Here is a 12625-nt window from a genome sequence, read left to right as displayed (position 1 = left end):
AAACACCGACGATCAAGTTTCGACAATTTCTTATTGTTAACAATTCAGACAAGTTAAATGACATATTTTACAGTGATACAAACAATTTATGATTTGAAGAACAAGAAATACGCCGGTAACGGGACATAATACGTACGTCGTAAATTCTAACGTTAAATGGCGTTCAAAGGGGTAAATGCGAAAATACGGAAAACGTAATCATCCTAACGTGTAAGGGTAACAAAAACAAGACATGCCAATAAGTTTCAATTTAAACAATTCTAAATTCAAAGGGAGGTAAGTTTTGGACCGTATTTATCACAAATCACATTCTTTACACATGTGAAGAATACGGTCCTATTTTATCGCAGAAAAGGATATAATGTTTTCTACCTGACCGTCCATATCTTCACATTTTCTATGAAATTTGTGATCGACATCACGTTTTTGGGACGATATTACACAATAGTTTTAACAAGAAATTCGGCTATTTTTTGTGTTTTAAGCGTATTTTCCTATGTTGTCAAACCACGAACATTTGCGAGAGATTGACAAATTATACATGAAGCAACATCGTTCTAGCGTTGTCCGCTGGTCTTTCTTCTGTCCGTCCGTTTAGTATCGGGAAGTGACACTAGTTTTGATGCCTAACGTTAACATTGTATTAACAGGGCCTGTTTCGTGTCCTGTCCATAATTCTGTCATCTGTCAAGGGATTATCATAACATTTGTTACAAATACTTTCCATAATGAAGCACACGCAAACTCCTTCATGAAAGGCCCTAACACTTTGTGTTTTAATGTCAACAGGTTGTTTTTTCCTGTCTGCTTCAAATCCGGCCTGCATGGGATTTTAATATTACTTTCACAACAGTTTCTCACATAAAGACGATGTGTCATATGCAACCCTAAATAACTGCCTCAAAGGAAAGGTCAAGGTTACACTTGGTGGTTAAAAGTGTTAACAATATCTGTTTTATGACAGCTTCATAACTGTATCTTCTATCAAGGAATCATAATGTAAATCAGCACAAATGTTCCGGATAATGAGGTGATGCATCATATGCTACTCACAGACCCTCTAGGTCAAAGGTCAAGGTCATCATTTGAGGTAAAAGGATAACATGACCAGCTACATATCTGCACAAGAACCCTGCAATCCATCGAGGGATTTTTTATGTTACTTGGCATAAATGTTCCTCGTAGCATGTGTCATGCGATTGTTGATTGGTCTAGTTTTGGTCGCACTGCTGCCAATCAGGCATATACATTTTTATTTAAATTTTCAGAGAAACTAGCATTCTATGTAACCATTGTTGGAAAAAAGAACACGCAGGTTTGTTAAGTATACTTTTAGACTGCGGGATGAAAAAAGATAATTTAACTGCTGTGTCCGTGACAGCTTACAAAAATCAAAGCACTGAAGTACTGATGGGGCGATTTTTCTTGTCGGTCCGAGGGAAACTTTGGGTTCGGAACCCACCACAAACCAGGGTGTTAATGATTATGATCTAGTCATGTTCCTTCCCTAATACGATGGTTTGGAAAATTGACAGACCCGTAAACGTGTACCTCTTTTTTTTTTTGAAGAGTATTCAATTCCTACCATAAGCCACCTTTAACTAATTTTTTCAGGAGGGCGTAGGTTCAAGCCCCACTAGGACCAAACTTTTTTCATTATATTTCTTTTATCTAGTGAAATAAATTTGTCTTTTTTTTCAAGACTCATTATTATTGATTTTTTTTTGTACAAAGGCGGAAAGTTTTCATTTGATTAGCCATTTCTTGCTGTTTAAAGTGAATTTACCCTCTGATACAGAAGGATGAAGGTTTAGACATCTTTGAAAATACTGAGTTACATGTAGTAAAAGTTCTTTATTTTGCTTTTATTCTTTAGTTTACATATTGTGAAATAAATGTAGGTAGGCTTTACTTCTGCCCTATGGTTATTTTTGAAGGCAGAAAGCAAGCCATAATTTTTCAGTGTTGGAGTTTAATTTCTGTCCGATTAAATCCTTTTAATTGAGGCTCCCAAGAAAAATTGCCATCGACAGTTTAATTTTGTGTTTTATAATTGTTACGCTATACTTTGAGGTTTCTTTTAGCTAAATTTTGGTATAATGAATTTCCTGCGATCGTTTTGCGCAGTGGTTATCACTCTGAAATATGTCTCTGTTTGAGCTTTAGGAAATAACTTAAATTATACAAAATAAAAAAAAAAAAAAAAAAAAAAAAAAATAAAAAAATAAGGCACGGTAAATGCAAGACAGTGCAACGACGTTAACTTCAAGACTGTATCAAGTTAATGCAATTATTAAACAGAACCATTACGGATCCACTATCTTAATTTAACCTGAAATACAGTTTATAACGTGAGATTAAACAAAAGTCGCTTACATAGATCTTCGCCCACCACCCAAATTGGAGACAAAACAAACACTTTTTACAATATAACTTCAGCATTTGTCAGAATGTTTCTAAAACAATTTGTTTAGTATAAAACTTACCAGAAAAAAATAAACTGCCCTTAAATCAAATACTATTATTATGTTCTATTGTAAATGTAAACATTATTTCAATAGCAAAATATAACATGTACGCTGTTTCGGTATACACATTGTAGAATGTGGTCATTTGTTTCTTCTCACGTTACTGTGGCAATTCCACGCAGCACTCACGTCCCCCAGAACCTATAGCAACTGATCTGGAAGTGTTTTTTCAAAAAACTTATGCTACCTTTTTACATTATTCATATTTCGTGTTCATCATTTATTGTATTATATACAAAATCATACCTAGTAAAAGTAATACTTTTATTAAACATAATTGATAATGCGCAGTATAATTCATTTCGACATTTGTTATGAATGAACTGACTGTGCCCGGAACCAGTGTTTGTTTGATGAGTTATTTATAGACCGAGGTCATAAACTATAACGAAGTGGTCATTGGAATCCCGTTTCCATTTAAACAACACATGTGAACATTATCTAAGTGTTTCGATAAAATTTTAATCCGACGTGCTGTATATTTTTGTTAAATACGTCTGACATTTCGCATGATTTATTAGCTTTATCTCTGCATATTACAAAGTGTGTGTATTATGTTAATGAGTTTTACATTACCAAAGATGAAAAAGTTCCATTCATACGGATATTTCATGCATAGAGGGTGAACTAATTTACCTTCATTATGTAATATTTTCTAATGTTATCTGAAAAGACAACAGAGAGCTGCATGACATAATCATTTACATAATCAAGTAGAAATTATAGTATTATATGCATTTTGGACAAATTCATATGCCATACATGTTATTACTGTTCTGTGGAAATGTCAGGACTATTTCGGGGGCGATTGTTTACTGTTGCTTGTAGGCATACGGTATTAAGAGAATCTGAAACGTATTGTTCACTCTGTGGCTAATCGCCCCCAAAAGAGCATAGCTATATACATTTGGCAATAAGTAACCCAAGAGCCCTTCAAACACTCTGTGCATCAAACTTTGTTTTGAGACTAACCGAAAAAAAACAAACTACTTAGATGGTTAATTCATACAGAAAAAAATACGCACTTCCTTAAAACTTTGTAAAATCATAGCATATACATGATAGGTGAGATAACCTTTAATGAGAAACGTGTCTTCCACTCCTATCACTCATCACGATTATGACACATTTATGAAATATACGGTTTGAGATAAGAGTGATATACCTCAGCTCAAAAAGCGGGTATCTGAATTGACATGAGGTAGCACTTGATCGCTTTGTTGCACTGACTTGCAAAAATATATGATATATATCTATATAATTGGCCAGACTTCCAAAAAAAAAATTCATTCTCGTTGTGACAGTCGTATACAAAACATTGAAAATGAGAACTACGTTGCTTGTCTTTGCAGCGGCACTTGGTAAGTGAATTATTGTTGGCAATAATAACTACTGTACAAATGGAATGGGAGATGTTGTTGACGTCTATTCAACATGAAAAGAAGTTTTGTTTAGATGACTCAAACGTTCTATCAACTTAATATCTCTCTTTTTAAATAAATTCAATGTAAATCAGCAGTATTTCATAATTGAGCCGCGCCATGACAAAACCAACATAGTGCGTTTGCGACCAGCATGGATCCAGACCAGCCTGCGCATCCGCGCATCCGCGCAGTCTCGTCAGGATCCGTGAAGTTCGCTTTCAAAGTCTATTGCAATTTGAGAAACTGTTAGCGAACAGCATTGATCCGGACCAGACTGCGCGGATGCGCAGGCTGGTCTGGATCCATGTTGGCCGCAAACGAACAAGACCTGTGTTGGTTTTCTCATGGCGCGGCTCATAAAGTAATCGTCACTCGCGGTATTGATAACTCTAGTTTAATGATTGAAGTTGTCCATTGTTCGGTCCATGTTTTTCTCTCACTTTTTTGTTGCTTTTTACAACAAAATTAACCCTAGGTGTCATAAACACCGCTTCTAAAAGTTACTTTCGTATCTTTTATTCCACATAGATTTTACGTTTTTTTGTGGATATTGTTTTCAGTTGCTTATACCCATGCTGAGAACTGCGACTCCACTAGCTCACAGAACCAGTGTACAAGTACCAGCTGTTCGACAGGTTACCTGAAGGAATGTGCCAACAATATTTGCACGTGCAGTCGTAAGCACAAATAATATAATGAGGTTTTTTTCTGATCTACTTTAAAACTTCCAAATATTCGTATTATATTGTTTCAAATAAACATGTTGCTTTGTTTCGACTGAGGAACGTTATTTAGTAACCATCCAGATATATCTGTTGTCCAAAGCGTTTCCTTCCACTGGTTGTAGATTCAGATGGGAGGTAACTGTTTTGGCGGTAACGAGTCCCTGACGAGTTACTATCAAAACAGTTACCCGAGAGCCGGGCATTCTCATCTGCATCTACAACCAGTGGTAAATGCATACCGTATTAAAAAAAATTATGGAATAAAGCAAAACAAAATAATTTCTTAACAGCTTTCTTTCCTATAAAAGCGTACTAGTATTTAAACAAAGCGCGGGAAATTAACCTCCGTAAACAGAAACGATGTCATGACTTTTTGACTACGCGCAACAAAAAAGTTCCAGATAAGTTTTATCAATTCTAGCACGTAATGTTTTCTTCCGCAAGATATTGTTGTTGCTTTTTGAATCGAGAAATTTACTAAAAAGAACTAGAAGAGCATCTATCATCGTATTTGATTTTTATCGCATTTTACAAAGAAATCTATAATCAATGCACGAACCAATAGTTGTCGTTAACTACACGAGGGTCATCTGGCAATGGAGTGTCAGCATGGGTAAAATTACAGGTAAAGCAAACCTGTCCGGCATACCAGTTCCTACGGGATCTTGTTCAAATCCGTTTAATATCAAAGTCTATTATTTCAGATGCTTGTGTTTGCCCTTTTTGGATTTTGATACTGACTTTAACATCTTTATCAGAACCGTATATGACTATTTCATATATCAGAACACAACAATTCTGAATTTTACAGAATATGAAATATAGGAATGAGAAATGTTCTTAAGCAAATATTTCAGCTCGTTATCTCTTGCTAAAATAGAAATATCATATTTGCGTGATTAAAATAAGTACTTCAGACAAATACTACTAACCATAGTACAATTTAGCTATAAAAACTATAAGATTGTTTCACTGGTTGTAGGTGCAGATGAGAATTTCCGGTCTCGAGGGTAACTGTTTAGGCGGTAACGAGGCTCCAGCCGAGTTTCCGCCTAAACAGTTACCCGAGAGCCTGATATTCCCATCTGCACCTATAACCAGTGACAGAATCTTTTTCTTGCATACCGATATCAAAATAATAATAAAAATAAAATCAATCAAACGGCTTTCTTTTTAGAACTATTTCTTATAGCAGCGTATATAAACAAAGCGCAGGAAAGCAACGTCCGTAAACAAGACGGACGTCATGACGTTTCAAAGCTAAATTACAATGTTTAGTTCCGGTTTTGTTTTATCAGTTGCAGCGTAACGTTATGATGAATTTTTGATAAAATAACGTGTTTTGAGTCGAGAAATATACTATCAGGAACAAAGAGGAACCGTGAAGGTACTGGTTTTTTATTCCGTTTTTTGAAATAAATATAGATAACTACATAGATCTAAATCTTCTACATATATGTAGTTCGTAATACGTCATTTTAAAGCACGAGAGTCATCTTACACCCCGGGGTGTAAGATGGATTTTTCCAGCACCAGTAAAAATACCGGAAAACCCCGTCTGGTATGCAAGAATATGAAAGATTCTTTCACTGGTTGTAGGTGCAGATGAGAATTTCCGGTTTCGGGCGGTTACGAGGCTCCAGCCGAGTTACCGCCTAAACAGTTACCTGAGAGCCGAATATTCCCATCTGCACCTATAACCAGTAACAGAATCTTTTTCTTGCATACCAATATCAAGAAATAATAATCGAACGGCTTTCTTTTTAGAACTATTTCTTATCGCAGCGTAATTCAACAAAGCGCAGGAAAGCAATGTCCGTCTAAATCTTCTACATAATTATATGTAGTTCGTAAAGCGTCATTTAAAGCACGAGAGTCATCTTACACTCTGGTGTGTAAGATGGATTTTTCCAGCACCAGTAAAAATACCGGAAATCCCCGTCTGGTATGCAAGAATATGAAAGATCCTTTCGCTGGTTGTAGGTGCAGATCGGAATTTCCGGTCTCGGGCGGTTACGAGGCTCCAACCTTCTTAATTCTAATATGTTTGTCTCTGTTAAAGCACGCTTACGCAAGAATGACGTCACGTTAACGTGCGATGACGCCAAAGTTTTTTGCGACCAAGAAAGAGCGCTACTATATTTTATCTACTGTTTTAGATTAAGGGCATATTAGAATCGAAATAATTTATAGCAAAAGCGTGTTTTAACAGTATTTATACACTCGGGCGGTTATATGTCGTACAAATAATTTCACTCGGGCTGCGTCCTCGTGAAATTATTATGCCCGACGTATAACCGCCCATCGTGTATAAATAGTGATAAAGCACTGTTTTGCTATATATTATTTCTTAAATATACAGATCTTGATATTCTTCTTTGTTTAATTGACAATTCAGCCATGTTAGAACGATTTTAGTTTTATAGATATATAAATTAAAATAGTCAGTCAGTGTGATAAAAAAGCGGGAACTTCAAAGATAAAGAATAAACTGTGGCGTACTGGTCTGTTTTAAGTTCAGTCTAACATCAAAACACAGAAATATAATTAAACTAAAATAAGATAGATATAGATAGATATATAACAAAACAGTTATTTAACATTGAACTGTACAATATGAGATACGTATCCAGCTGGGAAAACCATATTAGATCCACCTAGCGGCACGTTCAATATGGTTTTCTCAGCTGGGTACTCGTCCAAATATATCAACGTATTATACAGAACAATGTTAGATAACCTAATAATATTTCCACGCGCTATTTCGAATTACATTTTATGCAAAGAGATGCCCAGTTAAAAGATTTTGGGAACTGCAAATTGAGATCGAAATTGCTTACCTTTTCTTGTATAATGTCTTGTCCATTGTAGAGCTACATGCAGTAAAAATTATTAATGATGACGTCATAAAAATTGTTTAATTTATTTTCAAACAGTAAAATGATAAATTTCATTATTTCAATGATGTATTTCTATCAGGATTTGCGGGCGTATATCGGCGGTTACTTTAATTAAATGGGTATTGTGCCACACACTGCAAATTTTATTCATGTATTTTTTAGAAGAAAAAAATGAAGTATTTAAATGCGATTATATCTATAAATAATAACGTCATACAGAAATAGAAACTAGCATTTTAAATCTACATCATCAGTACATGGCAAATTTCATTGATGCATTTTTTTCAAGATTTGCAGGCGCTCAGTGGCACCCGAATGTACTAGCTAAATTGTCGACTCAACCAACGATATACGCCATGCCAATTATATTTGAAGAAAAGGGAAATGTTTAAATGCAAAGACAGTTTGTCGTGAATGTTATTTCTTCCTCTCTGTACAAAAGCTCGTCACACATACGGCGCGTATAGCTACGTCTGTGACTGTGGTATAAAGTGTTCATCCACGTAGAATAATACGTTCCAAAATTCAATGGCATTTCGTCTCATGTGTCAAGCGTTGCCATGCATACTTGCTTTCCGCTTTAAGTAAAATTCACCATTTCCATGTTGATATAAAACATTATTTTACTCCACAGAAAACACATGTACCACACAAAGTGACTGTTCGAACTTTCTCAACTGCAACAGACAGTGGCATTGCTTTGACAACTACTGTGTATGTTACTGACACTGACATTTGATATATAAAGACTGATTTTCAGCAATAAATTTAAAGCATTACCAGACTGTTCCTTGTGTATTCTTACTTATTGATTCCGGCCCGCCTAAACAATATCTGATACGCAAAATGATTACAAAGACATATAGTATGTCCCGTCTTCTCTTCAAATGGACGTATAAAAAGTGATTTAAGGCCACGCTTCTTTTCATATGCATATTCATTTTAGTGCAGACAATCGTTCCAAAACATTCTGATGCAGGTCTTCATTCAACTCAACAACCCGGAATATCTAACAATATATAACAATATATATCTAACAATATATAACTGAAGTAGCTGGTACCAAGCCAGTTCGGCGTTATCTCTATATTCATCATATGCATGTTCATCCTTAAATTTTGCGTAACTGGTACTGTTCCTTGGTTACCCGAATGAGAAAAAAGTTTGCATTCAGTGCAAAATTAGACTTGTGCTTAAAATGTCATATAAATACGCTATTTCATAAACGTCAAAAGACGTTTCCGTGGCTTTTTTGGATATCAGTAGATAATTGTAAAAATACAACCGTTTTTTTAAAAGTCCAAACCAGATTTATAAAGATAAATAAAATAATGTTATGTAGTTTTATTTTCAATTTACATGGAGCAAGTATTATTAAACAAGCATTAGTTTTCATTTTTACTTTTGTAAAATAAACGCGATGGTTGATGACTTGTGACAATATCGGGAAAACATGTTTTTAATACCCCGTATGAAAGCACTTTTAGCAGATATCGACACATATTTGAAACTCACACAAACATAATTATGCTTTTCTTAAATTCTAGGGTGTATCATATAAATTGCCTTTTTGACACTATTAAAAAAAAAAATTATTTGAATTTCTGTGTGCGGCTCCGTCCGTTCCTGCGAAAAGGACGTTATAAAGGACAGTTTTGCAGACGTCTTACCAGAAACAGATGGTCGAAAAACGGTCCATTTTTGCTCGTTCGCAATACAATCATTTTACTTGTTAACTTTAATTGGATGTGTGAGATATGCGGAAAAATGAAACCGTCGTAATTTAAGTATTAAGCGCATTATGGATTTTTGATTTTGTACCAATCTGAATGGCAAACAAATTAAAGATAGAAGTGCAGCATTCCCCTCCCCCCCTCCGCTCCCACGATCCCGTAACTTTCTCAATATTATAACGTCACAAAAGGGACATAACTGACAGGAAGTTAGGCATGAAAGTACTAACAAACTGCACATAACTACTACTTGGTACCTGATGTTGATAATGTGAACCAGGTTTAATTTGAATTGAAGGGGAAATGTAAATTTTTAGTACATAAAGTTACGATGAAGTAATAATTTTTCAAAGTCCAAAAAGGGTCGTAAGGCCAGAAAAGTTATCTGACATGAAACTCCCAACATTATACGTAGAGGTAAGAGGTAATCAGAGATAAACGCGTTTGTCCACCACAATCATATTAATGATGTATACCAACTTTCATTTCATTTCGCATAAAAAGTAGTATGCCTACATTACCGTAAAAGGGCATAGAACGAAGTTTACTGATGAATAATTCTCCACCGGTGATGAACAGCAAAGAATAATTTATGTACGTTCTGTGCCCTTGTGCTTTGTTATAGAATAAGATATGTAATCAGCAAAAATGAATCAAAGCACGGAGAGCACTGGTGGGGCGGTACTTTCAAAAGCAGAAATATAGAATTTTTGTTGATCAAGGACATATAACTCTGTTACTACTTATTCGATTATTACGCACCAAGGATATGCAAAACTGGCTTAGTAGTAACAAGTGTTGTATCATTGAAACCCGACCAGTAGATGTTTAGAAATTTGCCTACAGATTGACAGAAAGATAAACGCAACTACAATATAGCACCAATATACTTCGTATCTGGGGGTATAATAAAGCTGCTCTGATTACTCCGTGAGAACTTGTGCTTAGCTGAGTTAAATGCAAAGTAATGAAATGCATTCAGCAACATCAAACTGTGTTTGATAAACACACATGTCCCTCGCCGGCGCTTGGACCAAACATTTTGCCAATATGACCACTTCCATGTTATTTCTAAATCGAAATGAGGTCAAGGTCAAAGTAAGGTTGTGTGACTTGGGTGGAGGGGCAATGCTCCAAGGCTGTGTCTGTGTAAACACTCAGATACCTGGCAAGCGATGTTGGTGCTATACGAAACAGTCCAATCTAGTTAACCGGAAATCCAGCCAATATGAGCACCCCATGCTACTTTCTTAGTCAAAATGAAGCCAAGATGAGAAATCTTCAAGGCAGTGCGTGTGCATTTGTCCAAGGTGCCTGGTAAGCGGGGTTGGTACAAGACGAAGTAGTCCAAACAAATTAACCTTGTACAGACAGACGGATGGCTAAACAGACAGTTTAATCACTATATGCCCTAGTAAGCATCAGGTGGTGGTGAGAGGAGGATAAAACATGCAATATGTACAAGTCATATATGAGCAGTTCGAAATACTTTATTCTAAATCTCTTTAGAGTTCATAAATGGCAAGAATTAAACAAATGAATGAAGTATTGCCATGCAATACAAAGTCCCCTATTGAAATGCACCTATTTTTTCTCTACTGCAGTATAACATAATGAGCTGATATCTGTCAATGAAATATAAACAATATTGTACTATATATACAATATGTTATAACAAAACACTTCAAATTTGCAATTATAAAAACCTACAGTTGTTTTCATATGGAATTCTTTGGCCAAATATAAAAGAGTTTCCATATAAGTTATTTATAGGAATAACAAAGGGGAAATAAAAAAAATCTATACAATATAAGTCCACAAGGAACTCTTTACCAGCTAGAGATACACCTAAAAATTGGATGTAACATGCATGTTGTACCACAAAAAAGTGGTCCCAATTTTTCCCTATGGCCAGTAATAAAAATGTTACAATGTAATCTATTTATAGTAACAACAAAGGGACAGGGTCCCTCATGATGGTGAACATTTGTGCCAAGTTACATCAAAATATCTCCATGCATGAAGAAGAAATGCTCCTGACAAAGTCATTCTTGAATTTGACCTCTATGTGTGACCTTGACATTAGACCTAAGGACCTGGTTCTTACGCAATCTGTCTTTTGGTGGTGAACATTTGTGCCATGTTACATCAAATTCCCTCCATGCATGAAGAAGAAAGGCTCCAGACAAAGTCATTCTTGTATCTGAGCTTTGGCCTCTAAGTGTGACCTTGACCTTAGACATAGGGACCTAGTTCTTACACATGACACTCCGTCTTATGGTGGTGAACATTTGTGCCAAGTAATAATAAAATCCCTTCAAAGATTGTTGAGTTACAGACTGGACAGGGAAAAAGTCCTTTTGGACATTGACGTCCAAGTGTGACCTTGACCTTGCAGCTAAGGACCCTAGTTCTGCGAATGACACGTTGTTTCATCCAGGGGAAATAATATCTAAATTTTGTTTTCCGGACAGGAAAAAAATCCTATTGACCTTTGATCTCCAAGTGTGACCCTGACCTTTAAGCTAGGGTTCTGGGTGTTGCGCATGACACGTCGTCTTACCATGAGGAACATTTATGCCAAGTAATATTGAATTCCCTTGATGCATGACAGAGTTCTGGACCGATCAGGAAAAAACTCCCTATTGACCTATGACCTCCAGTTGTGGCCAAGGGTCCGTGATTTGCGCATGACACGTCGTCTCATCATGGGTACCACTTGTGCCAAGTGATATAAAAATCCCTTCTTGAATGACAGAGTTATAAACCGGACACGAAACAGACCCTGTTCATGCCATGTTAACATTTTACTGCCAAGTGTGACCTTGACCTTTGAGCTAGGGGTCTGAAAGAAGTGCATGACAAATCGTCTTATTATGAGGTAAATTTGTGCCAAATAATATTAAAATCCCTTCATGGATGGCAGAGTTATGGACCCGACAGGAAAAAAGTCCTGTTGACCTTTGACCTCCAATTATGACCTTGACCGTTGAGCTAGGGGTCAGGGTTTTTCGCATGACACGTCGTCTCCCTTAATGGAGAACATCTGTGCCAAGAAATATTAAAATCCCTTCATGGATGACAGAGTTATGGACCGGACACGAAATTACGGACGGACGGAATGACAGAATGACCCACGGACGGAAAAGCGCATTCCTACAGACCCGAAACTGGTTTTCAACCGGTAGGGGACTAATAAATGAAAGTAATAAAGGCTTTCAGCTGACACTGCTAAGAGTCCTGCCAACAGGCACAACAGACTGTTTTACAAACTATATTGTAACGAAAAACTGCTAAATTTGAACTGAATTGTTT

General features: G+C 36.1%; 1 protein-coding gene across 1 annotated transcript; it reads left to right on the top strand.

Annotated features, from left to right (window-relative positions):
* The first annotated feature begins 3761 nt into the window (after positions 1 to 3761).
* On the top strand, positions 3762 to 8356 carry LOC123545472 (serine protease inhibitor Cvsi-1-like). Its single transcript, XM_053551806.1, has 3 exons — positions 3762 to 3889; positions 4513 to 4629; positions 8212 to 8356. The coding sequence occupies exons 1-3, from the start codon at positions 3853 to 3855 to the stop codon at positions 8301 to 8303; spliced, it is 246 nt and encodes an 81-aa protein (XP_053407781.1). The 5' UTR covers positions 3762 to 3852; the 3' UTR covers positions 8304 to 8356.
* The last annotated feature ends 4269 nt before the right edge of the window (positions 8357 to 12625 follow it).

The sequence above is a fragment of the Mercenaria mercenaria genome, chromosome 1 (assembly GCF_021730395.1).
Source record: "Mercenaria mercenaria strain notata chromosome 1, MADL_Memer_1, whole genome shotgun sequence".
In the NCBI taxonomy this organism is placed as follows: Eukaryota; Metazoa; Mollusca; class Bivalvia; order Venerida; family Veneridae; genus Mercenaria; species Mercenaria mercenaria.
Note: the sequence above shows the minus strand (reverse complement) of the source record. Positions and strands in the feature narration are given on the sequence as shown.

Coding starts and splice junctions, on each gene's coding strand:
- LOC123545472 (XM_053551806.1), top strand. CDS start 3,853: ATGAGAACTACGTTGCTTGTCTTTGCAGCGGCACTTG. Junction 3,890..4,512: donor TGTCTTTGCAGCGGCACTTG/GTAAGTGAATTA, acceptor TATTGTTTTCAG/TTGCTTATACCCATGCTGAG. Junction 4,630..8,211: donor CAATATTTGCACGTGCAGTC/GTAAGCACAAAT, acceptor TTTACTCCACAG/AAAACACATGTACCACACAA.